The 27799-nt window shown below is 43.1% G+C and overlaps 1 protein-coding gene and 1 long non-coding RNA gene across 4 annotated transcripts in view; one reads left to right on the top strand and one right to left on the bottom strand.

Moving 5' to 3' along the window:
• LOC137163414 (uncharacterized) lies at nucleotides 1-27678 on the bottom strand. 2 transcript variants are annotated; one of them, XR_010922711.1, is made up of 4 exons: nucleotides 27328-27678; nucleotides 24098-24161; nucleotides 2371-2571; nucleotides 1-246 (listed from the first exon to the last, which is right to left on the bottom strand). It is a non-coding gene; the product is annotated as an uncharacterized lncRNA (long non-coding RNA). The 2 variants fall into 2 exon arrangements; XR_010922710.1 differs by lacking the exon at nucleotides 27328-27678 and having other exon boundaries at nucleotides 24098-24257.
• Nucleotides 1-27799, top strand: part of LIMS1 (LIM zinc finger domain containing 1) — a 121451-nt gene that overhangs the window by 7126 nt on the left and 86526 nt on the right. The window contains exon 1 of one of the 2 annotated variants that reach the window (XM_067563621.1): nucleotides 19737-19755. The exons of the other annotated variant lie outside the window; for it this stretch is intronic. Coding sequence (XP_067419722.1) covers nucleotides 19739-19755 — 17 coding nt within the window. The 5' untranslated portion in view covers nucleotides 19737-19738. Of the gene's footprint in view, nucleotides 1-19736; nucleotides 19756-27799 lie in introns of those variants that run through there. 2 annotated transcript variants of the gene reach the window in all.

The following is a 27799-nucleotide window of genomic DNA, read 5'->3' on the forward strand; positions in this document are numbered from 1 at the left end:
ACTTAGAGAATTGCTTTATTTCCAATATTGCCAACACCCAAGCAATTATAGGATTGGTTTAAAAATAACGGGGTTATTTTTTTAAAAATACATTTTGGATTTGTGTTATTTGCCTCCTTGTTTTGCAGTCTTTCCAGTGTACTTGCTTCATGTTTTCATGTTTTTCTCCACAACCACGTAGGCTAGACACTCTTATTTTTTTTAACTCAAAGCTGAGATTCTCGTAGAATTCATTGATTCCAGCAGCTGGGAAAGAAGAACACCAAATATTGTAAGATCGATTCATGACAAAACCACAAGAGATGGCAACACTCACATTGTCATTAATGTGTTTTCTGCATAGAATCAGGAAAATAATCCTCTAATTCGGCTCCACTGTTAGCCAAAGGTTTGAAATGTCCTGAAAATACTGTGTAATTTTTAATTGGATGTGAAACACTCTCCATAAAGAGAGGCAAGATGCTGTAGTCTACGTAGATTATCCAGCTGGTCTTTAACTCTGAAGCCTGTTACAGTTAATTCATTTTTCTCATCAGCTGGAGAGCTTTGGGAGGCATACCACACAAGTGATGATAGCCTATGCAATGACGATATGTTTTGAACCCAAGTCACCATCTTTTCTGTTGTCTCGGAACAGAAATTTGTCTGTCATTAGGACATGTTTAAATGGTATGGGTTTGAGTATTATAGTGGTGCTTGTAGCAGAAGTTCCCTTTGTTTCTTTAAAAGTAGATGGCCTAGCCAGGTAAAACTTCACACAGGGTTATATTTTATGTTCTTTGAATTTTCTGTGTAGAATGCTTGGTTTCTTGCTATTAATTCTTAATAGGAAACCTTTGGATTTGGGTGCTGGCTGAAATTTGTCCATGGAAGTCTTACTTTTCATCATTGACTGATATCTCTTAAGAAAACTGACTATCTATTAAAAAACAAACAAACAAACAAACAAAAACAAGGTAAGAGGTGGACCCTGAGTAGATCTGGTACAACTGCCAGCTTTTGTTTTATTTAAATATTGGATTTATGGTCATTTGAGCTTTTTTTTCACGTTAGAACTGAAAATTTTTAAGCACTGTGCACATAAGACGGATTGATGAGTGGGCCAGGCACTCCCCCCTTCCCGCATTCCAGAAATTCCAGATGCTGTTTCTTGAGCAGTGGGGGATGCTCTGGGGCACTGGGGGTGGTGGTCATGATTGGTGCAATGGATGGGAGCTGCTGTGTAATAATCTAAGAGCTCTGAGGAGATGTAATAATTTTATGAACACTGCATGTGGCCTAGCCAGGGAAGAGAAGTAGTTGTATATTGGGCTATAGGAGTTTCCTGTATGAATGTATTGTTCTAGCTTAATAAGAAGTGGTGGGGAAAAACAAGGAGAGAAGAAACACAATAGTTATAGATAAGCAACTCCCAGCAAACATTGGGTTGCATGGACAATGGCATACTTCCAGGCCAAAGTGACACAGCTGTTCAGCCAGTGCTGGGAAGAAAGAGATCAAAAGAACTCTAAACAGTTCAAAACCCTTCTCAGGAGAGGAGGGGAGGTTATTTGTACTGGGCTGTCAGGAGGACAGGCTGAAAAAGAGAAAGAGGGTCTCTGTGGAAGCTGGCTTATATATGGACTATTGTCTTTTTAAATCTTTTTTCTCTGAAATGCTATTCTAAATTAACGATACTTTGCTTTAAGAAAGCTGTGTGGCTACTGGATACTGCTGTCCTTGACCTTAGAGAGAACAGAACTGCAGGCACTGAAGATAACTCAGTCCAGCTGAGGTAGTCATGGTTTATACACAGGGGACTGCAAGGATGGGAGAATAACCTGATTTTATCCTGTGGCAGGTGACAGCTTGCAGTCTGAGACCTGAGGGGGGTGCATTTGAAGAAACCAAGAGGGATCGGGGTGCAGTTCACCCAATAACACTGACACCTGTGGGTGAAGACTGGGGACAAAGTGTGCAAACGTGAAGGCCTGAGTTGGAATAGATTTTGCCAGAGGCAAGGAGAAATTTGTTGTAGAGGAAATGGTGGTTATGAAGATGTCACAGTTCAGGGCAACTGCACCTGTATTCTGCCTCTGTGGTCCAGCAAGGGCACTCACTCTAGGCTTCAGCTCTCTTGAGTGGAGAGACATGTCTCACTCCCTTCTGACTGGGGTATTTCTAGCTGCACAGTCCCCGGACTATACTGTGAAATTCCAGCAAGAGACTCCATCTAAGCAGCCTGCTTACTCTCTTTTCAGAGACTAATAATTAATAGAGTAATTGCCCACAGTTATAAGGTACCACGCTGCACTTCCTATGCAAACCTAGTTTATTCTTAAGATAAAAGCATTACAAAGAAAACATACTAAAAATAGTAAAAGAACTTACATGCTAATAAGCTTATCAGACATCACCCCAACCCTAACATGGGCTTGGGCAGGAGCAGTCCTTCAAAAGGGATTTCCTTATGGTTTCAAGTTCATCAGTGCTTCAGCATAGAACAAGCATCCAGTCTTATGGGGCCTCAGTAAGTCCAGTCCTTCCAACCCTTCCCTAAGGAGTGCGGTCCTCCATGATCCTGTCTCTCTGCTGGATCAGGAAGAAGGCCCAGAGTCAGTTTAAAACCAGGCTATTTATCCAAAAATCCTTTCTTTGTCTGTTGGTCTCTAGAAAATCTAAATTGAATTAGTAATATATGTGAAATTCTCAATGGGATGGCTTTCCGGAGGTGTTACGTTAGCAACCCCCTGATAGAATCATAGAATCGTAGGACTGGAAGGGACCTCGAGAGGTCTTCTATTCCAGTCTCCTGCCCTCAAGGCAGGACAGAATATTATCTAGCCCATCCCTAATAGGTGTTCCGTCATCTGAAAAGACCAGGGTTACAACAAGAGCAGAGTTGTACATAAAAGAGTTCTTTTGTTTTGTGGTGAATTTGAAATGAGAACACCTGCATTTTTGTAAGCATTTTTATAAGCCCTGAGATTTGTTTGTGTATTTTGCTTGCTATTGTTGAAGGTGTGTTTGAATAAGATCTTTCTCCAGACTCCATCCCATTCCAGCTTCTCTTTCTGCCTGGTCTTGCAGTGAATTTAATGCTGTATTGATTTCATCACTCTGTTGCCATAGAACTAATTTTAACAAATTCAACCTTATTACTTCATTGCAGGATCCAGGGGAAGGAGAGCCTCATTTATCATCATCATAAATGGCTTATAATTAGAAGTGGCATGGAAAACAGAAACCCATCAATGTATATTTAAGTATATGTTAGTTTATTGATGTTACTAGAACTTAATGAGACTGTGTTTCTTGAACTTGTCTGGTGAGAAATGTTGATATGGTATCTATCTTCATTCAGTGCCTTCAGATTTTTACATTAAATCGAGAAATCAAATGCTGTTCATATTAGCATATTGTTTGTTTTATGGCACTGTGTATGGTGCATTACTGATAAATACAGGATGATAAGAACCCTGTCCCAAAAGCTTACAGTGCAAGTTAGAGCACATATGGACAAAACAGGTAGTGGGTTACTACAGTCTATGAAAATATTTTTGTGCTGTGTGTCTTGCTTTTCTCAAATGCTGAACTTCAGAGACATAGTAGACTGTATTGTAGCAAAGGGTATTGTAAAAGGATTTGCAATAGACTTTATGGGAGCTGGAATAATCTGTCAAGTGAATACCTTTATGTAGAGTTCCTGTGCTGCTTTTAAATATTCCAGAGAGTATGTAGATAGACACACATTTTTAGCTATAAAAACATTCCTGAAAACCTGATTGAACTCAGACTTTTTAAAAATTATTGTATATGTACAAGTATATGCAGTTTATTTTCTGTTCTAAGATACAGACAATATTCTAATTGTTAAAAGTGGATTGAATGGAATAATGTCAAAGCTGCCATTCAAAAATAGTTACTGCATTCACATTTTTTCCTTTTGTTAGCCCACTTCAGGAAACGGGGGCATTCTTTTGGCTTGCTGCAATTTAGTCAGATCTTTATATATGATGAAACATCTGGAGAGATATTTTCAGAGTGTTGTTTGCTTTGTAATTGGATGTTTGAGCTCAGAGTGTTTGGATATTGTAAAATATTTGCAAATTTCCCCATATTTCTGTGGCTATGGGGAGATGTGTATTACACTTCAAAAACTGCAGGAAAACAAGATGATGAACTGCTGAAGTGTAAATATTATGACAAAGTCAGTCCAGACTGTTGTAAGAGAGAGGTCTTATTGGGGTCTGGGATGTGGGCGGGTACACAGCTGAAGGCCCCTCCCCCAGCCTAAGAGGAGGAGCTACTGTGCCTGGGACTCAAACAAATATGGGGGGCAACAAAAGAAAGAACAGGAACAGGCCGGGGGGGGGTCAAAAGTAGGGACCCTGAAGGGGACACCAAGCAGAGAACCCCAGACAGTGTCCATTGCTCCTCAGAGGTGTCTAGGAAGCCAGTGGATGTCTACCCAGATGAATGAACGAAGAGAGGAATGGAAATAGGCTCCACAGTCGCAAAGCATCCTTCGGCCAACATCCTCTCCCTGGTTTTATAGATAGCCACTTTGGCCAGCACCAGGAGGAGGTTGACAAGGAGGTCTCGCGACTTTGTGGGGCCATGTTTAGGGTGTGCATAAATTAGAAGGAGTGGGAGAAAGTGCAGCCAGAACCGTAAAAGAAGGTTGAGGAGTAGCTGGAAAAGGGGCTGCAACCTGGCGCACTCAAGATAAGCATGTACCAAGGTCTCCCTCATGCTGCAAAAAGGGCAGATATTGGGGATGGGGATGAACCGCACCAAGTACATTCCTGTGCTCACGGCTCTAGGAAGGAGCCATCAACTAATATCCCTGGTGGGCTGTGGGACCCAGGTGGAATACAGCCCGGCCCACCAGAGTTCCTCACCTTCAACAAGTGTCAAAAGTTACCGCCACTTGGTGTCAAGGTGGAACATGAGGGTGAGGAAATGAAAAGCGTGGAGCAGGAGTGTGTACAAATATGTCCTTGGTGCGGTTCAGAAACGAACCAGCTGCAGGTCACACAGCCAGCTTGGGGGTGGGGGTGGGAGGGGTAACCTGCGGGGGGACGGGGGAGGGAGGCTTGCGGGGCAGGAGCCCAATGAAAAGATCTAGAGGACTAGGGGTGAGGAGTGGGCGGGGAGCAGACTCCTGCGGGACCTGTCCAGGTAAACCCAAGAGGCGGGTAAGGCTGCCCTCACCTCCTGAAGTACACGCCAGAGAGTTTGAAGAGTGGAGAGCCCCATGCGCCGAACTAGTGACAAGGGACCCACCCAATTCTCCTGGTCGTAGTCCAGGAGGTCTCTGATTCTAGTGACTCCTGCCAGGACCAACCTCTGGCACACCGAGGGGGACACCGGGGCAAAGGAGATGCTTTGCCCCTGTATAATATATATAAAAGGTATTTTTTAAAAATCTTTTAAAAATGAACTTCTGGTGATTTTACATTTTGCAGAAAATGTAGAGTATCCACGCTGTTTTAAGGACAGTTGCCTTCAATTAAACAATAGTTTAAGTCAAAGTCCGTATTTGTCCAGGATAGGAATAATTTTTTAAAAAGGGGGAAGGGAAAACTTCTGGTGACTTCTTCCTCACCTTAAAAAAAAAAAAAAAAAAAAAAAAAAGAGAAGAAGAAAAACAAAAACCATTAAAATAATTACACTTATGTTTGTCAGTTAATAAACTGGGCCCCCAGTTAGTGGTTTTTATTTTTTCTTTTTTTAAGCAAGTATCAAGGATATAGCAACACTTCAAACTGCAGACCCAGTCCTCTCTCCTACTAGTAGGGTCATGTTGGGATTGTGAGTCCTAGACTTAAAAGAAAAAATAATTCCTTTTGTTGCACTGTGTTGAGCTAAACTCTTCTTATTTTTAAGCAGAAAAATTGCATACAGTAGTTATTCAGTATAGGTCCATTGAAAACACTGTGGGATCAGCAAATGAGGAAACAACTACTGATAAGAGGGGGAAATAATAGTTGGAAATGTTTGATGAGTAAAACAGGAAAGTTGTTCAAAGGGCTCCCTTGAATAACAATAGCCGCTGCTGAAGAGGAGAAGGTTTCTGAGAGAAGTCTGCACTGCTTTTGGTAGATGTACTGCTGTCTGTGGTATTTATGTGGCCCTCATTACTGTAGTATCGAGCACCTCACAATTTATAATCTGTGAGGTGGGAAAGTACTACTATTCTCATTTTATAAATGGGTTAGTGAGGCATGGAGAGATTAAGGTCCAGCTCCTCAAAGATTCTTAGGTATTGCTCTGCTCAGTGCTGCACCACCTCATCTGTACGTGACCTGCCGCGTAGGGGAATCCTCAGCCTGGAGCTAGGTGCCTGGGCTCCCTAGAAGACAATGCATAGGGAAAGTTAGGTGCCTAACAAAGGGGTTCTCAGATGCCAGGAGGCTGATCTGGGAACTGCCTAACCCAGCCAGGAGTGAAATGCTGAGGGGAAGGACAGGGTGAGGGATGGGGAAAGGAGAAGGGCTTAGGAGTCTAAGTGGCTGACCTGGTATGCCTGGCTGATGGGCCATAATTGGGCACCTCCCTCCTCTTGAAATCCTCAGCCACAAACCCTGTCTGGGATTTAGGTCAGCCATTTAAGTAGCCCATGCCCTAGCAGCTGAAATACCTCCCCCTCCTCCCCCCGCCCCACACACACACACTTCAATACGCCTCTCACAACGGCCCTATATTTTTCTGTGTTCTGGCTGTCTTTTGTGTGGGTGTTGTGTTGCCCGCTGCCATCAGTGGTCTGCATACGTCCCTCCTACTGCTGAGTATCATCAGAGCACCCCTACAGAATCGCCTTACTGAGAGAATCCTGCTTCGGGGCCTCCATGGCTTCAGCTAGAGATAGGGCTCTGAGCTGCTCATTAGCTGAGGGCATAGGTGGCTTTGCGAATGCCAATCAGTGGAAACTTGGGTGCTACAGGCTTAGGTGGCAGCTGGAGCGGCAGGTTTGAAAATGTCAGTGGTGCCTAAGTCGTGGCCTTAGGGTGCCTAAAGAGGCAGGTAGGCACCTAAATATCTCAGAGGATCTGGACCAAAGTGACTTGCCCAGGGTCAGCCAAGTCATCTGTGGTGGAGAAGGGAATTGAATCTGGGTCTCCTGACTCCTGGGCTAATGCCCTAACCACTAGTCCTACCTCCCTCATTAGAGACTGAATATGGATCACTGGCACAAAAGCCAAAATAACTGCCTTCCATGTGGGGATGAAGACTTCTTGAGAGCCTTCAGATTGAATTTCCCACATGTGACTCCAAGTCTAATGTATTGTAAGTTATGCTTCTGATATGGAACCTATTTGCCATGGAATACTTATATCCCAGTTTTCTGGTAAGAGTTTCTTTGATCTTTTGTAGTCAGCTGGTTATAGCAGACTTGAAAAGAGCTGTGAATTCATGTGGTTATATATTATAGTCCTTGAAGTACTGGCTGTAATTTACAAAAGCATTTTCTTTCTGAAAAATCTAGTACTATAATATGTCTTGTTGTCCTTTCACATCCTTGTTTGCCATGTTCCAAAGTAGAAACAGCTTCTGCAATTACTGCAAAGAATGGTTTATTCTTTTAAAAACATCCCTGAAGAACTGTGGGGAATGTTGTTCTAAAGTCGTGACTGATTTCCTGTTAGTTGAAAGTATGACAATATGCTTTAGTCTAAACTGCTCAATTTAATAAAAAAGTGAAATGTCCTGGGTCAAATACACCTCAGTGTAACCTCACTGAAGTCAGCAGAATGAAATCAAGGATGGATCTTTCCCACAGTGTTTCATTTTTTTTAACAGTCGTTAAGTTTGCTCTTTGCTCTTCTTATCATGAGTCCAACTCCCATGAAATCACCAATTGGATTACACCACCACCACTTTACTTTGTTGGTCCAGGCACAAAGAGTCAGGATGCCAACCTTGAAACTTAGTTAATCTCCCACACTATATGGCACAAAAGTTGGCTCAGGAGTGTCATAGCATTTAGTTGCAGTATGCCGTGCTGGAGAATATATAGTTAATGCGTTTGCAATTAGACAACAAATATTAACTGTAAAATACTTCTAATGACTAACACATGGTTCATGCACAGAGTTCAGAGTTCTACAGTTTTAATGTAAAACAATTGAAAAAAGGCATACTTTGACTATTGCCAAGTAAGAAAATTAAGCACTAGCTCCACTAATAGGATATGCATGCCTAAGTAAGGCCTGGTCTACACTAGAAAGTGTTATCAACGCAAGTTACAGTGAAGCTCTCCCATCAGCATAGATAGCATCTTCACTAAGTGCTGCAGTGGCACAGCTGCATTGGTGTATGTATAGACAATCCCTGAGATGTTATCCCTTGGTGACTGACTTTTACTTCATGTCTACAAAGTATATTTTCAATATAATTACATTGCTCCTTAAATATAACCTGTACATAAAACTTGCAATGATTAGGAATCTTGACAAGTAACTAGCTTTCTGTAGATACCTTGCAGGCTATTCTTTATGGGTAAATAACATGCAAGACCTGTTTGGTGTAGTGAGTTTGTCAAGTCTGAGATGAGTTGCTTGCAAAGAAAGGGACCATTTGCCAAAGAGCCTCTGTGTCACAATCTTTATTTAATTTTTTGTTCTATAATAAGGCAACCGATTTTTCTAAAGCAATGTTACACTTTTTGAAGTATGCAAAATTATGTGGCTGCTGACTTTAAAGCAAATTGCTGTTGCTAGCATAATTTTTTTTAATGGTTGAAAATTATGGCTGCCAGTTGGCAGGATAAATCTTCCAGTCACTTTAGTAGAAGCTTTGTGGCACTATAAATCTGAGCTGAAATAGGTGTTAGCACTTGACAAGAAGCAGTTTCCATCTAGAAACTATAGCTGTGTTTTATGAACTCAAAATTCCCTCTGCTAGGCATTTCTGTGGTATCTTCTGCAAATTGAAATGCAAAAGTCCCACCACTTGTGTTTAAATAAAACTATATTTGCAACACACACACAATGAAATCTAGGAAATTCAAAATACAAGCTGATATTCCATGCTTCGGAATAGAAAGGTACCATACATGCATGAATTCAGATTGGCATTTCATCATCTGCTGTATATTTTCTGCACTTAATCAACTTTTTATACAGATAGCTTTTTCTTACAAAATTGAAGGGAAGTTTATCATGGAATATTATAAGGTTTATTCTGTTCCCTAAGATATCAGATATTCTCTAATGGCTCAAGGCTGTCCTGCCTCTCTTGCCTTTGCAGATGTGCACTATTATCTGTGCTAACAAACATAGATGTTTGTTTTAAAAGGCACATCTCTAATAAATGACCTGTTTAAACACAAATATTTGCTACTTTCTTTTCCTTTTGAAAATACAGGCACTAGTATACAGGCCACACTGTTAACTAGTGGCCTTAAAACAGAAATACATGAGGAAAAAAGCATATTTATCTAAAATCAAGCCTCTTTTGTTCACTCGTTAGTTTTAAACAACCAAACTGGGGATCATTTCCAGTAAGCTGACCATCATGCTACTGCTTGCCACTTTCTCAATCACATCTTTGAGGGTATATCTTCACTGCAGAATTAGCATTCCCACTGCAAAGTCCTACTTGTGTCAGACCCATGTGGCTGTATCCACAATGGTGCTGTACTCAGCCCCTGTGCTGGGTTGGATTTCTGGTGGGCTAGCCCATGGTTCTTAGTAGTGCATTAAACTGGACTGCTCTATGAATTCATTCGCAGCGTGTTCTCCCTTGCCCCCTTTCTCTCTCCCTCTTGCCTTGCATGGAGCTGCTGTCTGGCAATGACACGAGAATAGTACTTTATGTAAATAACTTCCAAGTGGAGCTACTCGTTATTAATGCAGACAGCTCTGAAGAAGAAAGCGAAAAGCACTTGGCAGCAAGAACTTTTAACAAGAATGCAGACTGAATTCCATAATGACAAACCACAGAGTGATTCATGGTGCACTCGGCTGACTTCTCTGCCTCAGTGTTTCTTTCTGTCCACCACTCATAGAAGTGCCATTTTGGGTACACTCCCCCGAGTGTTGGATCTTACCGACATCACACCATAGCTTTACCAGATGGTTGACATCAGTTTTTGGCCAATTGGCAGCATGGGAGGAAGATTTCTTGGATGGCATCTCTGTTTCAATGCAGTGGAAGCACGACAGAAATGGGCCAAGCAATTGTGGGGTGAAAATGCTGAGTCAGTATTGATTTTTAAAGGATGATTTAAAGAGGAGCTAGACAGGAAGTATAGCTCCGGAGGACTTGTGGGATAGCATAGCAGGAGTAATAGCACCTGTGCTTGATTAGCCTGCATTCTGACTGCAAAGTAGGTAAGTTTCCAGTCCAGGCTGAAGTGAAATCTGAGCTGAAGCCTGTACCTTCAGCTGTGCCTGCTACCCTAACGGGCTTAAACACCAAGTACGAGTTAGAGGCTTTTTGGTGTGGATCAAAGGTGGGGAGGGGGCGTTAGGGGCAGCCAACACTTGAGGTAAATCTGCAATTAATGTATTCTGGAACGTGAGTTTGGGAACTTAACGGAAGTAAAGACTAACACTTCTCGAGTCCTTTCTAGCAGGTTAGGAATACATTTCCTGCAAGTAAACTTATTTGATAAAATGGTTCCAAAAATTAAAATTGAAACACTTTTTTATCCCATTGCTCACAGTGATTCAGCTAACCAGGGCAAACATCTAAGGATAGAGTTTTAATGAATAGTAATCCTCACCCAGTGAATTTACTGTTACCGATGTGGCAGAGACCAGTTGGGGTGGAGTGGGATGGGAAGACATGGCAAAATCATTTTTAAAAAATGACTTGCAAAGGTGTTTTAAGAATTTGGGTCATTGTCTGTTTTTGATTCTTCATGACAATGTATAAAGGCTTGAACGGTGAGTTAGGTTTTTCTGACTATTTCCCCCCTGCTTGTTTTGACTTCGAAAGGTGAGGAATTTGCTCTCCCCTGGGTGTCTTGAGGATGCTTGCTGTTAACCCGTGACAGTTTAGTTGAAGAGGTGAAGGTTTAAATGTTTTAAAGTCAAAGTTTCCTTTATCTAAAATGTTAATTAATCCTTAACATTCAGGAGTGTTACAAATGGAAAGGTAAGGCCTGCTCTACACACACAGTTGTACAGATACTACTGAAGATGTTATTTTTATATGTGTTTAGGCAGCACTTTTAAATTTACAGGAACAAGCTGTGCAGATGTAAACACTTTTTGTTGCAAAACTGTGTAGACAAGCCCTAAGAGTATTAATAGTTGAGAGGAAAAAATACCTTCCTCTCTCAGTTCCTTTGATGATGTCATATTACTTGTTCGCCAGTCAAATGAGAGCCTTCCAACCTAGACAGAATCTGAATTCCTAATACAAAAAGCCTACTTGATACAATCATTATAAATCATAAAGAATGGCACAAGCCCCAGTTCTATTTTCTCCTTTGCAGGTCATCTTGAAAGCCTACCCTGGTAGTAAGGGTTGAATTAATATCTTCCCCAACTAGTAATAAAAGAGTGATTGGAGTAGAGGGACTGCACCCTGCTGTCCCATCTACAGAGTCATTCTCAATTTCTCTCACCTTCAGTATGTATACAAAGCGGAACAACCTCAACAGGAGAGACTGAGGGAGCTCCACACCAGAATATGCCAGAACTCGGAGGTTAAAGCACTCTTCTGAGAGTTGGGGACCCCTATTCAGTTCCTTTCTCCCCCTTGGGGGGGGGGTAGATTGAACCTGGGTCTCTCACATCCCAGGTGAGTGCTCTAACCATTGGGCTAAAAGTTGTAAGGTGGACACCACCCCCATCCCTCCTTCTCTGCTGGCCATTTTGTGTGGAGGCAGGTGCCAGCCTAAGTCATTCTCAAGGAAACTTAGGCACCTAAGCTGCCTGACTGTGTAAGAGGGGTTCCTGAGTGTGGATCGCTAGCAGAGATCTAGTCACCTCCCTGCGGCATGGACTTTCGTGCCTCTGTCTGTGAAATGGGCGGGCCTTAGCACACACCTGTCTGGTCCGCATCTCCGGTTAATTTTCTTAGCAGGCCAGGAGACTCTTATGCTGGCTTCTGTGAATCCCATTTTAAGGCACCTCTCTCCCTACTCATTGCAACGGGAGCCTAGGTGCCCAACTTGACTTTGTGGATCTCAGTCTTGTTCCTGTGATTTTCTAACAATCTAAAAGTTAGGCACCATGACACGCAGTGTTACACTGCCTAAGTCCCTTTGTGAATGTAACCCTAAGTGACCAAGGTCAAAGAGCAAGTCTATGACAGAGTCAGGAATAGGATCCAGGTCCTTCCTTCCTGTGAGGGTGGGAAGAGAGGTACCAAACTTTAGTCTTCTGAGTTGTTTTTGCTGGCATGGTCATGTATGGTGAGACAGGGATCAAATCAAGTTTTAAAGCAATAGCCCTTTTCTTGGTGAAAGTCTGTTAGTAGGTTGTATCCATTTTCCCCAATCCTCTTTTGTGTGTGTGTATGTATGTATGTGTGTCTGCTTGGTTGCTGGTTGTTTGGAGCATGGACTGGTCTTTCTCTGTGTCTGGGAAAGTGCCTCTAACACAGTGGTTCCCAACCCGTGGCCCATAGAGGTTTTCAAAATGGCCTGCGCTCTCTTCCCACTGGCTGCAGAAGGGAGCCGCTGTTGCCTGAGGACCCAGGCGGAGAGCGTTGCCACAGGGCTGACAGATGGTTCAGGCTCCTTGCTACAGTCAAGGGGAGGGGAGATCAGCACTCCTCTCCACTTGGGTGTAGCAGGGAGCACAGCAAAGTGCTCCACCAGGGTCCTTAGGTGCTGGGTCCCTGCTGGAGCCAGAGGGAGGAGAGCACTGATCTCCTGTCCCTCTGGCTGCATGCAGAAGGGAGTTACTGCTTAGAGACCAAGGTGGAGCGCAGAGTTCCCTGCTGCAGCCACAGGGGGACGGGAGAGCCTCGTTGCTAAACTCCTTCCCTCTGGTTGCAGCAGAGAGGGAGGAGAGGGGGGCTGCTGGCAGAGACCAGTGCCCTTCAGGGTTATAAAAATCCTATTTTGTGACCCTCGAGCCAAAAAGGTTGGGAACCACTGGGCTAGTACATGGTGAGCACTACAGCAGTCTAAACGATATAATAATCGTGCCCTAATTGTAAAGAATTGTCAACTGTCAATTCACCAGCAGCAGCTAGAGCTAATATGAGAGAAGTGAATCATTAAAATTAACTTTGAATAAAGAATAAAAGGCTACAACCTCTTTAGTCACCTTCATTCAGAAATAACTGATGTTTCGGTGAAACTATATGCATATAATTCTCTTCCAAATCAGAGTTATGAGGTATAATGTCTCCTTTCGGTAGAGTTTGTTTAAAGCCAAGGCTGCAGTACATATATAAATTAATACAAGATTTTGTAAAATAAATTTGTATTCTACTTCGAGTGATTGCTCATATCTATTCCAATATAGGTGTGTGTGCGCCCTATGCACTGGTTCCCGGGACGTTTTTCCCCTTAGCAAGCCCTGTAGGGCTGGCTTAGGCGCCCCTTGGAGTGCCGCGCTCATGCCGCGGTACATGAGGCGCCGCCGACCCTGCGGGCCCTCAGTTCCTTCTTTTCGCCTGTGACGGTTGCTGGAACGTCTGCCTCTTGCTCTCTAGCAAGTAGCCTCCCCATTGAACTTTCTCGTTGTTGTTAGCATAAGTAGCTGTTAAGCATAGTTGTTAAGTTAAGCATAGTTGTTAGTGTTAAGTATAGTCATTACTTAGATTAAGATAACACAGTCCTCAGGGGCTTAAGGTTGGGCCATGCCTGGCACAACCGGATTTAAATCCTGTGCCACTTGTGGCAAAGCCTTCCCCGTGAGTGACCCTCACCACCGCTGCCTCCGCTACCTGGGAGGGCAGCATAGAAAAGACAAATGCAGGATCTGCAAGGCCTTCAAGCTGCGTATGCAGAAAGAAAGAGACGCGCGCTTGAGGGCTATCCTGATGGAGTCCGCGCTCCAGCCGGACTCTGAACCGGCGCGTTCCCCTGTGGAACCGAAAGTCTCTTCGGTGTGGAGAGCTCCACTGGCACCGGTGTCGAACCATTGCCAGGCCCTGGTGCCGAAGAGGAAGAAGCACCAGGGCACCGAGCGCCAAGACTCCCCCGCACCGCACCGCCTGCCCGGCCTGGGGGGAGTGAGGAGATGCACCAGCTGCAGCCATTGAGATTACTCCAGCACCTGCATCTCCTCCTCGCAGAGAGCCTCCCCCGACTCCTAGGGTGGGGGAGCGCCCCTGCAAGGGCCATCGGCGCCGGAGGTGTTCGCTGCGGCACACGCCCTCATGGCCATGCCCACGCCTCCGTCCCCCCCTTGGCCGAGGGTGCAGGGACCAGCGTCTCGGGATAAACCCATGCTGGGTGGCCCCGGTGGGTTGTCAAGACAGCAGTCTGTCTCCCCCCAGAGGGTCGAGAGTGTGGGCTCCCCTCATAGTTCCCACTCCGGGTCACCGAGCTCCTCTGCACCGCGGCCGAGGGTATTTCCTTATTCCCAAGGCAAAGGGGGGGCCTGAGACCCATATTAGATCTCCGCTGTCTGAACAAATTCATCAGACGCCTCAGGTTCCATATGGTTTCACTAGCCTCCATCATTCCTGCACTGGATCCAGGGGACTGGTACACTGCCCTCGACCCAAAGGATGCGTATTTTCACATTTCCATCCTTCCCAGACACAGATGCTTCCTCTGATTTATGGTAGCTGGCTGCCACTACCAGTTTTCGGCCCTGCCCTTTGGCCTCTCGTCTGCCCCCAGGGTTTTCACAAAGTGTATGTCAGTGGTGGCGGCCCACCTCCACCGCAGATCTTTCCCTACCTGGACGATTGGCTGATCCGGGGTAGGTCCCAGGGCCCACGTGAGGAACAGCCTGGCTCTCACCTGCGCAACATGCACCAGACTGGGGCTGCTCATCAACGAGCAGAAGTCCACTCTCACCCCGGTGCAGTGCATAGACTTTATCGGGGCCACCCTGGATGCCACCCAGGCCAGAGTCTTCCTCCCACAGCCTCACTTTGAGGCGATGGCCACCATAATCGACAATCTCTACAGGTCCCCAATGACGACAGCCAGACACTGCCTGTAGCTGTTGGGACACATGGCGGCCTGTACGTACGTGGTGAGGCTGGCTCGCCTCAAGCTCAGGCCTCTCCAGGCGTTGCTAGCCTTGGTATATGCCCCCAGCCAGGCACTTCTTGAACAGGGTGGTCACGGTTCCCGCGCGGGTCCTGACCTCCCTGAACTGGTGAAGGACACCCAGGGAAGTTCTGAGGGGGGTCCCATTCCGAGACTTGGCCCATCGGTCACCCTCATCACGGATGCCTCGGATGTGGGATGGGGGGCTCACATCAACAGCGACCTGAGCATCCAGGGGCTCTGGTCGGCAGATGAAAGGAGTCTCCACATCAACGTCCGGGAGCTTAGGGCAGTCCTCCTGGCCTGCAAGATGTTCCTCAGATTCCTGAGGGGCAGGGTGGTGCAGGTCCTCACGGACAACATGGTGGCCATGTTCTACATGAACAGGCAGGGGGGAGCGTGCTCCTCGGCCCTTTGCCAGGAGGCTATTCGACTTTGGGACTTTGCGGTGAGGCACGACTTTCATATATCTGCCTCTCACCTCCCTGGGGTCAGGAACGATGAGGCGGATCGCCTCAGCAGGTCGTTTCTACCCTGACACGACTGGTCGCTACAACCGGAGGTGATAAGTTTTATCTTCTGCAAGTGGGGTGTTCCCTAACTGGACCTGTTTGCGTCGTCCTGGAACAGGAAGTGCCCGAGGTTCTGCTCTCTCCAGGGTCGCGAGCCGGACTCAATCTCCAACACGTTCCTCATAGACTGGATGGGGACCCTCATGTATGCGTTTCCCCTCCGTTCTGCTGCTGCCCAAAGTCCTCATGAAGATCAAGAGGGACAAAGCAGACATCATATTGATCACCCCAGCATGGCCGAGACAGCACTGGTTCAGCATGTTGCTGGACCTGTCCATCACCCCGTCAGTGCCGCTCCCGAAGTGTTATGACCTGCTCTCCCAGGACCAGGGTTGCCTGCTGCACTCGGACCTGGACTCCCTCCACCTGACAGCATGGAGACTCTGTGGCTGACGGAGGGAGAGAGAGCCTGCTCGGCGCAGGTCCAACAGGTTCTGCTGGGCAGCAGAAAACCTTCCACTCAGGTGGTGTACTGGGCTAAGTAGAGCGGTTTACCTGTTGGACGGAGTCCTGGGGTATCCCACCGAGCTGCTCGCCCATACAGGCGATTTTGGAGTACCTGCTCCATCTGAAGCTCCAAGGTCTGGCACTGGCCTCCCTAAAGGTGCACCTGGCAGCCATCTCGGCCTTCCAGCAGCCGATGGAAGGGAGGTCCTTATTCTCATACCCCATGTCAGTCAGGTTCCTTAAAGGGGTGCAGAGGCTATACCCGCAGGTCCGTGACTCGGTGCCTCCCTGGGATTTGAACCTGGTCCTCGCCACTCTGACGGGACCCCTCCTTCGAGCCCATGGCTACATGCCCAGTGCTTGTCCTCTCTTGGAAGGTAGCCTTCCTGGTGGCCATTACATTGGCTAGGAGGCTCTTCAAGGTAAGAGCTTTAACCTCAGAGCCCCCCTACACCATCTTTTATAAGGATAAGGTACGGTCTTCCTGCCTAAGGTGGTGTCCCAGTTTCATTATAACCAGGATATCTTCCTCCCCGTGTTCTTTCCTAAACCGCACGGTTCAGAGGAGGAGCAGAGATGGCACTCTCTGGATGTGAGATGAGTCCTGGCCTACTACATTGAGCAGACGTGGCCATTCCGGAAGTCGAAGCAGCTGTTCATGGCTGTGGCGGACTGGATGAAGGGCTCACCTGTCTCCACCCAGCGCATCTCCGCCTGGATCACCACCTGCACCAGGACCTGATACGAGCAGGCGAAGGTGCTGCTTCCAGGATCTGTTTCAGTACACTCAACCAGAGCCCAGGCCTCATCGGCGTCCTTCCTGGAAAGAGTGCCCCTGCAGGACATCTGCAAGGCAGTGACCTGGTCGTTGGTCCACACCTTTACGTCCCACTACGCCATCGTGCAGCTGGCAAGAGAGGACGCGGGCTTCGGCAGGGCTGTACTGATTAGAGCAGCTCACCATTGACTCCTACCCACCTCCAAGGTATGGCTGTTTAATCACCTATATTAGAATGGATATGAGCAATCACTCGAAGTGGAAAACAGGGTTACTCACCAGTAACTGTTGTTCTTCGAGATGTGTTGCTCATATCCATTCCACACCCACCCTCCGTCCCCACTATTGGAGTTGGCAGAAAGAAGGGACTGAGGGCCCGCAGGGCCGGCGCTGCCACCTCATATACCGCAGCACGAGCGCGGCACTCCAGGGGGCGCCTAAGACGGCCCTATGGAGCTTGCGAAGGGGAAAAAAGTTCCGGGAACCAGTGCACAGGGGCGCGCACACACCTATAATGGAATGGACATGAGCAACACATCTCGAAGAACAACAGTTACTGGTAAGTAACCCTGTTTTATGCTTAATCTAAGCAAATATAATGCATTGACAGTGATGAAACTGTCGAGGGGTTCAGATTGAATATTAAGGTGGCTCTTCACAATTAAAAATTGTTCAGCTGGAAACTCTTCTGCCTTCTAGATTTTTAATGATAGATATTTTGCATTAGAAATTCAGATACTGTCTAGGTTGGAAGGATCTAATTTGACTGGCGAAGTAGTAATATGATAGCATCACGAGACGGTACAGTTTGCACAGCTGAGAGGGGAATGTGATTTGACCATGTCAAAGCAGAAGATTTTGCTTTATTTCCCTGTCTTTCTCCGCTGTTGGAGTTCCAGTGTCTAATTGCTCTTTCATTGTTAGTGACACCTGCTGGTAAAAGCCAAGAGCTTCAGTCATTTTGTTGATTTCTTGTTCAGTCTGTATTTTGAAGAAGAGTATGGAGATCCCAGATGTTAAAGAAACTTTTTGTTGATCTGTTTAAAGCATGTTATTTACAAGAATGGGATGGGATGTACTTTGGAGTTCTTAAAGTCACGTTTTAAATGGAGGTACAGCAAGTGAAGAATCTCTGGTTTAGGAGTTACCTTTTTCCAATCACTGTAAAGGCATCGTGGATAATTAAATCTGTGTTTAAAAAGCTTGTGCCTTGTATTGACTCCAGGAATAAACAGATCTGGATTAAACCTTAGTTTAGGGCCCAGTTCTGCATCCTTGTGCATCTAAAACTCCTCTCACTGACTTCAGTGGGTTACCCTATGACCATTCTAATGCTGACCACTCTGGTATTTGTATCAGCAGTAGTAACATAATTAGTGCTTCAGCATACAAGGGGCTTTTGTGAGCCCACCACTGAGCATTCGTCTCCTGGGAATTCCTATAAAGACACTTACTTCCATGTCAAAACTTTCTTGACCTGTTTTGTTTTTTGTTAATTTCTTCTGCATTTCTTGTCTAACTTTGAGATGAGAGAAGTTAAACTACTTTCCCATGTGTGGTTACATATGCAAAAGCTTTTGGTTTGTCATAACGTTGTGGAAAAATGTCTAACTTTGTTTGTTTAAAAAAAAAAAAAAAAAACATTTTGCCTGCACTTAATTTCTACCATGGGCTTGTACCTTTTTCAGTATTTTTTTAAAATTATATCACAGCTACTGTTTGAAAAGTGTCTGCTAGACAAACAGAATGACACTTTAAAAAAAAACTTATGCCCTTGTTAAATGTTAGCAAAAAGAAAACACATGAGTGTACACACACTAGATATATGCTACTGATATTGTCATGATCAAAAGATGTCAATAAAATAAAGAAATGTAGATCTGGGACTTAGACTCTTCTAAATTAATTCCGTTGTGTGCTGTATCTAAAATAACACTCCATTCTTGGAGATCTGCAATACTTGAAGATGACAGTAAGTTTTGGAAGCATCTTTTTTTTTTTTTTTTTTTTTGGATGCTAAATTCAGAACTTCTTATGTTTGTGTCATATGGCAAGTATGTAATTTTCTGATGTTTCCTATGTCCAGATTAATGCACTGTGAATTATTTTGAAGATATACCTATTTTTTGGCAAACTTTGTGGTGACAATCAGTGCAGTATTCCAGAAGGGATGAATTCTGAGAGTTGAAGTTAGTCCAGGTTAGACCACATTTCTTTGTGTGTATAATGGTTAGTATGTGACTTCCTATTATGGTTAAAAAGAATAATAATGCTACTAATCATACTAGTTAATGAAGGACTTTATGATAAAGATAAGCATGGAACTGGAAGTCAGGAAATTCTGTGGTCTAATGCATTGGGACCTTCTATATTGTCTTAGTTTTCCCATCAATAAAATGTGTATAAAGCTTGCTTACCAGCTTTCGTGGTGGTTAGGATTAATTAGTTAATATTTATACACCACTTTGAATATATCAGATGCTACATAACTACTTGATTTTATTATTTTTCTAGTGATTAGATGTATAGGCAGGTAGTACATGGAATGTGTCCATTTATAGAGGGAGCAGAGATGGCGTACCACAAAAACCTTTACTAACTAGTTTTGAATTTTGCCCTTGGTGTTTAGCTGTCAAGGATTGTGTCAGAGTGCACAGGGTCAAAGTAAATACTACTTACCTGCTGTGATAAATTGGACATGTGTAATACTACCATATGTGATATTTATCTAGATGATTCATTTTGTCTTTCATAGGTGGAATCTCTGCTTCCTACATCCATTGAAGTGGGAGGGAGGATGTTGGGGGGAAGTCTGAAATGTGTGGAGAAATAGGGTATGGTATTTCTCAGATTTTTTACTTTAATTCCAAAACTGCGTGGTTTCTTCTCTTTCCTTGTTTTTTGTCTCTTCTTGCCCTCTCCCTCTTGGCCTTTCTGAGGGCCTTGTCTACTCAAGAAAGTTGCACCTATTAAGATGTGATTTTAAGCCATCGTAGTTAAACCAATGCAAAAGACTGTGTGGTCACTCTTAATTCTGTTTAAACCAGGTTTTATTTCAGTTTAATTTAAGTTGATTAGGAATTTGTTGGTGCTAAAGTGAAAAAGCTTCTTCTAAACTGAAAGAATTTTAATTAAATTGGTTTAAAATCACACTTTACATTAAACCAATGTAACTTTTCCATATAAATCCAATTTTTGCCATATTCTGTCTTTTCTCAACACTGTATCTCTTCCTTACTTTTTGAAGTCATTTTCGTGGATTCCCTTGGCTGCCTTCACCCACTCTTACTATAAAAGGCTACAGATTCCTGGTTGAGAAAGTTGCCAGAGAGCCACGCAACACACGCTGGTTGTGTAGGCTGCCTCACATCTACTGCACTTCCAATGCCAGTTGGCACAAATCCTCCGCTAAAATACAAAGCCACTAGATCACTGGAATGGCCTGGCCTCTTTTGTGTGTATCTCATCCCACACTATCATTCTGTATTCTCTGCTCCATCCCAATCATTTGCCCCTCCTCTCTCTGACCCATTCATGCTCTCTGGCCTTATCTATGTATGCTGGTTTAACTTAAAACATATTTTAAACCAATTTAGTGAAAGAGGTGCAAGCGCTTCTGTGGACATTCTTGTTTCAGTAAGAGTGGCTAATTTTGATTTAGGTTAAATCTGTTCCTAATGGACTTAAATTAATAAATAAGTCTGGTTTAAAGCAGGGGTTTGCATTGGTTTAACTAAATTGATTTAAAATCACATCTTAAGTTAAACCAGTGCAAGGTTCTTGTTTAGATGGGTCCTCTTTCTCTTCTCCTTACCTTTTGTTTGTCCTTATCCATTTATATCACTTCTATGTTGTGGATCCTGTGAATAACTCCAGTCAAGTGGCATTAAAAGGAGCAGCAGCTGCAGCCGCTTAAAACCTGACAAAAGTCTTGTCTGTTTCACTCCAAACTTCACTGGGCCCTAGGAAAGCACATTGTGGAGGAGCAGCAAAGGCATGATCTTTCCCTATTGGAAAATTACACAAGAGAATATCAAAAAATGAGAGAATTGGGGTATTAAATAATGTGGGTTCCCATGACCCTGCTCCAATTTTAAATTCTGATGTAAATTTAAAAATTCATACATTTAAATTCATAAATGTAAATTTAAATTCATAATTTTTTGTATAATTCTCTTTAATCAACATAAAGCTAACCTCATGAGTGAAAGCAGACTGTCTGTTCTCCCCTCTAGATGCAATGAACATCCTGCTTCTGTCATACTGTCATTTGTTGTCTAAGTGACAGTAAATATGAAAATGAATTTTCATTTTCCACTTTGTCTAATTGTGATGCTGCTAAACTCAGCTCTTTGCAAACAGAACCTTGCCCCTGCTTGCAGATAGCTAATGAAAAAACCCCACGGGTAATTCAACTGGATATTGTTTCTGAAAGAGAAGGGATTAGCTAACCAAATTAATCTGACTAAAAGTCGTGAATGTTTTGTAGCCTGTTGTAATTAGTTGAAATGCATTTTCTGTTTCTCAATATTGATTTTAAAGGAAACTGGTTGTTTTCCAGTAGAAACAATAAGTTTGTCACCTGGTATCTTTCATAAAGTAAAATCTATATTTTCTGGTGCTCGGTTTTATTTTTAGAAACTTGAGAGGGAAAGGATGTGATTATGGAGTAGCCCAAGGGAGTGGACTGACTAATACTGGGATTACTTCCATAAAAAAGGCCATCACATTTGATTTTGTAAGGCAAGAAAGGGTGGGATAGGAGGAGGAGGAGGAGAACAACAAATGCAAGCCTTGGAGGGTAATTGATTCATACACTAAACATACACTTATACAATCAAAATCCTACATTTCTTTTCCTTGGGGTCAGAACTATTCTTGATTCTTCCTGTAGCTCTCCTTTTCTCTTTGAGAAACATTTCTGTGTTCTCCTATTAAAAAAAATAAAAAAAATCTTATACATTCTAGAGGCACATCTCCTCCCCTGGCCTCCACAGACTTGTTTAGGCAGTGTCTCTAATGGTTTGAAAGAAAGCCAAGTACAGTTCTGTCTGTAGGAAAGCGTGCCAAGTCACTGCAGTGTCCTTGATATCTTAATTGATACAGATCTTTGAAAATATAAGAATCATGATATAACTGCTAAGCATCATATTGTCTTTGTATTGCAACCAGGGTGTGAATCTTTGTGTCACAAAAATATAGGATGTGTGAAGGAAGGTCATAAAAATAAGGTCCAAACTGAGGTGACATTAGTCTGTACAAATAATCAGTGCTTTTCTGAGGGCTTTGAGATCATATGGCGGTTTTGATTTTTTAAATCCTTCCATTCCTCTTCAGCAAAGGTGCTTTAAAACCTGACATCTTGCTGTCTTAATTTTAATCCAGAAAACATGCTTCTGTGGAAGGATGGTCCAGTGGTTAGGGTACAAATTTGGGAGACCTGGGTTCAATTCCTTACCCTGACACAGATTTCCTCTGTGAACTTGGGCACATCATTTAGCCTCTCCATGCCTCAGTTCTCCATCTGTAAAATGGGGATAATAGTATTTCCCTACCTCACAAGGTTGTGTAGGCACTCAGATACTTTGGTGATAGTTCCTTCAGATTAGTAGCATTAGCCCCGCATTAACAATACTGAGCACCCAAGTTTAATTGCTGCTTGATATCTAGTAAGAAAGTGAAGAATATAGAATGTATATTAAATATGTACATAGATCCACTTGGATTAGTCTAGTTTTGTGACGGTTAGTTAGTAAACATGATGGTTGATAAAATCGTGTGGTCAAGTCAGGAAGTGAAGAGTTAAGGTTGAACTTTCAGCTGTGTGTGCTCATGCCTTTAAAATATGTTCTGTTTTTTTATCTTTACATTATTTATCTGAAAACATTAGGACAGATAATAGGAAATTTTCTCTTGCATTTTGGGGAAAGGGGTAGAGGTCTTAGCCATGAATTTCTGCAGAATTTGAACTTGGATTTTAAAAAATAAGTTTCTCTAGCCCTTATGGCCATGAAGATAACCTTTTGAATGCAGCTCATTGCAATGCTGTCTGCCAAAGTCTACAGACAGCTCCAATGCCTCTACTGCTGCTCATGGTCTTGTCAAGCAGCATCCACAGTATAACCAACAAGGCACTGGTCAGTTTCACTGCTGCCTATTTAAACATGTTATGAACTCCATGCATACTTCTGGTGTTGCTCTGGAATTTCTACTTTTCTGATGGAAGAAAATCTCTTCACTTTCTCACGTATTCATGAAATAGTTTGGTAATGACATAGCGGTAGGGAGGTCTGAGAGTTTGTATCTCTGTTCAGTAACTGACAGACACCAAAAACTAATATTTTGTTATTCAAACAAAGTGAAAGTTAAATTTAAATTTTTGAATCTCTAATTTTTAATGTGCTTAAAATGACAGATAAATGCAAAGAAGGTTAAACACCTGGAGAATTTATTGTGCATTTTTTCTGCCTTTCCCTGCCGAAAATCAGTGGAATCAGAATTTAGTTCCTATTGTAATTTAGTCTAGGGATACAATATATTTAAAAATATAGTGGAATTGCTGTGGAATTGCATAAAATATGACACTCACATGGGTGTCAAATTAATTCAGCCTTATTTGCTGTTCTGTGAGTAACAAGTCATTAGTGATAAGATGCTTAGTGCCAATTGCTTTATAAATAGCACATTTCTTATACATTCGATACATTTTGGTTCACTATTGAATTCTTTTCATTTAAAAAAATACAACCAGCAGAAAGTCATAATGGTCAACAATGATCACTTCAGACCCATTCAAGGTGAACAACAGATATTTAAAAACAATACAAGTAAATGTTAAGATGCGAATTGGCTTCCCCAAGTGGAGCTGGTGTTCACAGTCTCAGCAGATGAGCAACTGGAAACAAAACTTTTTTTGTGTCTTAACTTCCCCTAAGTCCTGGCTGCCCTGCTCTTGCTTTGCAGTGTCCTCCCAGCATGCACCATGCTGTGTTAATATAACTATTATCAAGGTGGGGAGAACATCAGGCAGGTTGAGTTTTATCCTAGTATGTGAGAGGACTTTGTAAAGTGATTTTTTTTTTTTTTAACGCTATGTGACATAACATACAAATTCAGACACCCCTTCCCCTCCCCCCCCCAACCCCACATCATACAAAATCAAACACACACACTTACCTGGCCTCTTGTAGACTGGTACTATACTTCAGCAGAGTTTTCTGGTAGGCAGTATATCAAAGAGCTGTTCATGTCAGGTGACATAGAAAAGCATAGCAATAATTAATATAAATTTAAAAAAAAATAATTTTCCAGTTTCCCCTGCTGAATAGCTGATTTGTTGTCTCTCTGCTTTTGCCATTTGAGATGTTCAGCACATAACCCCGCATTTATATTGTGTTCCTAAAAAGATTTGTAGGTCAGAAGGGTTTTCCCATTTGTGTGTGTGTGTGTGTGTGTGTGTGTGTGTGTGTGTGTGTGTGTGTGGGGAAAGAGGTTGGGGGAGGGGAAGGCATTATTCAGAGACTCCCTGGGCAGAGTGTGTTTCATGCTTTTCCAAATAGTTAGAAAGAGTCTCACTATCTTCATGCTTCTATGATATCCATGCTTTAAAAGAGAATATTACAGGGATTGCAGTAGTAGTTGCCCAGTGCTATGGGGGAGGAGGAATTCTGGTTTTGAAATCTCAGCACTTCACTTTAGGAGAAGAGGAGGATGAGGAGAAGAGGGAATAGTTGAAGGAAGAAAAGGGGAGGGGAATTTATCTTTGCTGTCACAATCTCACTTCTCACGGGGCAGCAGCAGAGAGGTGGGAGAGATGATTAGAGGAAGAGTTCTATAAATGTTTGATGCGTGAAAGCTGACATATTGCTTAGAATGCAAAAACTTCAAGAGATATTTCATACTGAACTGCAAGAACTATTTAAACTCAGAAACCTAATATTGTATAGTTGAATGAGGCCCCAAACTCAAAATACTTTTGTAGCTAACTTACACCAGTTAAGTAGCTTACATACTTCTCTTTCCAAACTCTTTAAAGTGCATATGGATCCTGTAGTAGGAATCCTTGATAAAATCTCTAACACATTATAACTTCAGGTATGAGTCACTGCATTTTTTCCCTGAAACAATTAAACTCTTTTACTGAGCTCATCTACCCCAGCTTGATGTGTAACAACTTGTTTTTTCTTCCTCCATGCTGTTACTATATATACAAAAATCATTCTGCCTTGTAACTGTAGTTGAATGCAAGCCTTTCGGTGAAAAATATTTTTCAGCAAATATTGTTTTTTGTCTGGGATTTCATAACCTAGGTGTCGATCACAGAACTCTGGAAGCAATACAGCCACTGAAGTGCTCACATTTTATGGCAGGTATAGGGGAAAGAAAGGGGGCTAATTACTTTTTGTGTTCACACTTATGCACCAGTTCATTAGTTCTTTCCCATTCAGCAAAACACTTAGGCACATTTGTAATTTTAAGCACACTTAATATTTCATGTTGGGATTTGAGTTTCCTGAGAGAAGCAAGCCTTTTTCCAGCCCCACAGGTTCATAGAGCAGGACCTGGGAACCTCATTCTGCTCCTTAGAGCACTAGCCTAGCATTGCAGGAGGTGTCGTTATTATACTTCTTAGGGATTTAAGGTAGCCCGTCAGATAGTTACTCTCTGCAGTCGAAAGAGTGTTTGAAGTTGGGAGCAAGAGTGTTTGAAGTTGGGAGCGTTCTCTGATGAGAACACCCAGTATTGTTCTTTGACAAATAGTCCTCACAACTATCATGGCATTAAGTCCCAAAGTAAATATTCCTCCTTCAGTTAAGCATCAAAGTTCAGACATTAGGAGCACTGACACTGTCAAGATGGAGAAATCAGATGTCGTGTATTGAGATCTGCTAGGTGGCAACATGATCACAGAATTCTACTTGTTGGTCAGACAGTCTTTTGCTAGTGCCATTTTTCAGCAGTTTTCTCTACGCCTCAGTGCCTGGGGAAGATGGAGGATATACAATATATCCTGTTTTGAATGTCCATATTTAAAAGATGATCCTGTTTCCAACCCAGGAGGCACACTGCTGTGAAAATCCCATTGTAATGGATCTGTGGACCTCAGTACAATGAGGAATAAGAAAATGTATCCATGCTTACTTGACAGATTTCCTTTCTTTGAGGAATAAGAGCTGGACCAACCTGGAGACAAATGGATCATTCAAAACAGAGATGGAAATTGACATCCAAAGATTTGGCTTTGTTTCATTAGGGGGAATTTCCCATGCTCTGCAGTGAGAGAAATTACAGTGCATTTTCCTCAAAGTATGAATCAATCTGTAATTTAGGAAAATAGAGTTGAATTATTTTTGATTAGGGAGGTTGTCTTAAGTGGAGGGAACTTCAGGGAGTGGGGCCTTTCCCCTGCAGCCAGTGACTGGCAGGGCTGGTTCTGCCTCCAAGATGTTAGCAGGTTAATGTACCCATTGTAACAGACCTGTGGAATTTATTAACTGAAGAAAATAAAATTTTCAGGGAAGCACAGTTAGTTTCCTGTTCTATGACATTATTATATCATTATTGTGTGTGTCACATTCAGGTTAGTGGAGGCATTTAGTCTCCTCATGGGCTTAATTCAGTTTTTTATTTTACCTTCACAGTTTACCCAAATAGAAACACTATAAAACATATGAACAACTGAAATTTGAGTTTCAGGATAGACAGTTTCTCATGCCTCCAGCAAGTAGGTGGGTTAGAAATTGTGGATCCCTTCTTTTGAGATCAGCATAATTGGCTAGTGTACCTTGTGAATCTCATTCCCACCCACATTCATGGTGAACTGTAATTTATCCTGAGGATCATTCATGCTACAAATGTGGAGTACGCACAGTGGAGGCTATAGCCTAGTACAGCAAGTCAGGAGGTTTGGGTTTGTTTCTTGGCTCTGTCATTTAATCACTTTGTGACCTTGAGTAAGATTTGTACAGGAATACATGTATTGCTGTGCTCAGCTTTGCAATGCCTGATTGATTTAAGAGCCTAAATATCATTTTCCAAATGATTTAGACACTTAGGAGCCTAAATCTCCAAAGTGTTTAATTCATTTTTGGGAAGGAGATTTGGGGTTCTAAATCAGTCAGGTGTTGCAGCACTGAGCTCAACAACACCTAAATACCTTGACAAATCTGGGCTTAAGCTTTTTTCTTCACTTTCCCCATCTGCCTTCCCCTGGCCTTTAAAAAACCCTAAGTATAAAAATAAGTGGGTAGTTGTATCTTTCAAACTAATCCTCATTGGCTGTTGCTAATTAAAGAATTTTTCCAGCCTGTCCCTAGGCTTGAGTTAACTAATCTGGAAGATGAAGTTCCAGAAGCCTAAAAAGGATGAAACCTGGCTAGGCAGAAAGCTATGTGTATTCCATATACCTGCATGTTCTTCTTCGAGTGCTTGCTCATGTCGACTCCATTGTAGGTGTGTGCGTGCCTCCATGCACGGTTACCAGAACTTTTTTCCCTTCAGCAGTACCCATAGGGCCGGCTCTAGGGCCCCTTGGAGTCCTGTGCACATGCCGTGGTGTATGAGGTGCTGCCGGCTCTATGCCCCCTCAGTTCCTTCTTTCTGCCCTTGACGGTTGCTGGAACTGCTCTGCTTGCATTGCAAATGCTTTACAAACCCTTCAGTAATCTGTTAATTGTTCGTTGTTTTGGTTTTTTGTTAAGTAGTTAGTAGTTAAGTGTTGTAGATAGTGTAGGAATAGTCCTGCATGCCCCAGTCGCCAGGCTTCAAGCCCTGTGTCTCTTGCGGGGAAACTGTTCCCTCTTAGCGACCCCCATGAAAGTTGTCTAACGTGCCTGGGGGAAGCTCATCGCAAGGACAAGTGTAAGGCTTTCAGGCCGC

This window comes from Emydura macquarii, unplaced genomic scaffold, assembly GCF_026122565.2.
Source record: "Emydura macquarii macquarii isolate MOO-44397 ecotype Brisbane River unplaced genomic scaffold, CSIRO-AGI_Emac_v2 contig_2531, whole genome shotgun sequence".
In the NCBI taxonomy this organism is placed as follows: Eukaryota; Metazoa; Chordata; order Testudines; family Chelidae; genus Emydura; species Emydura macquarii.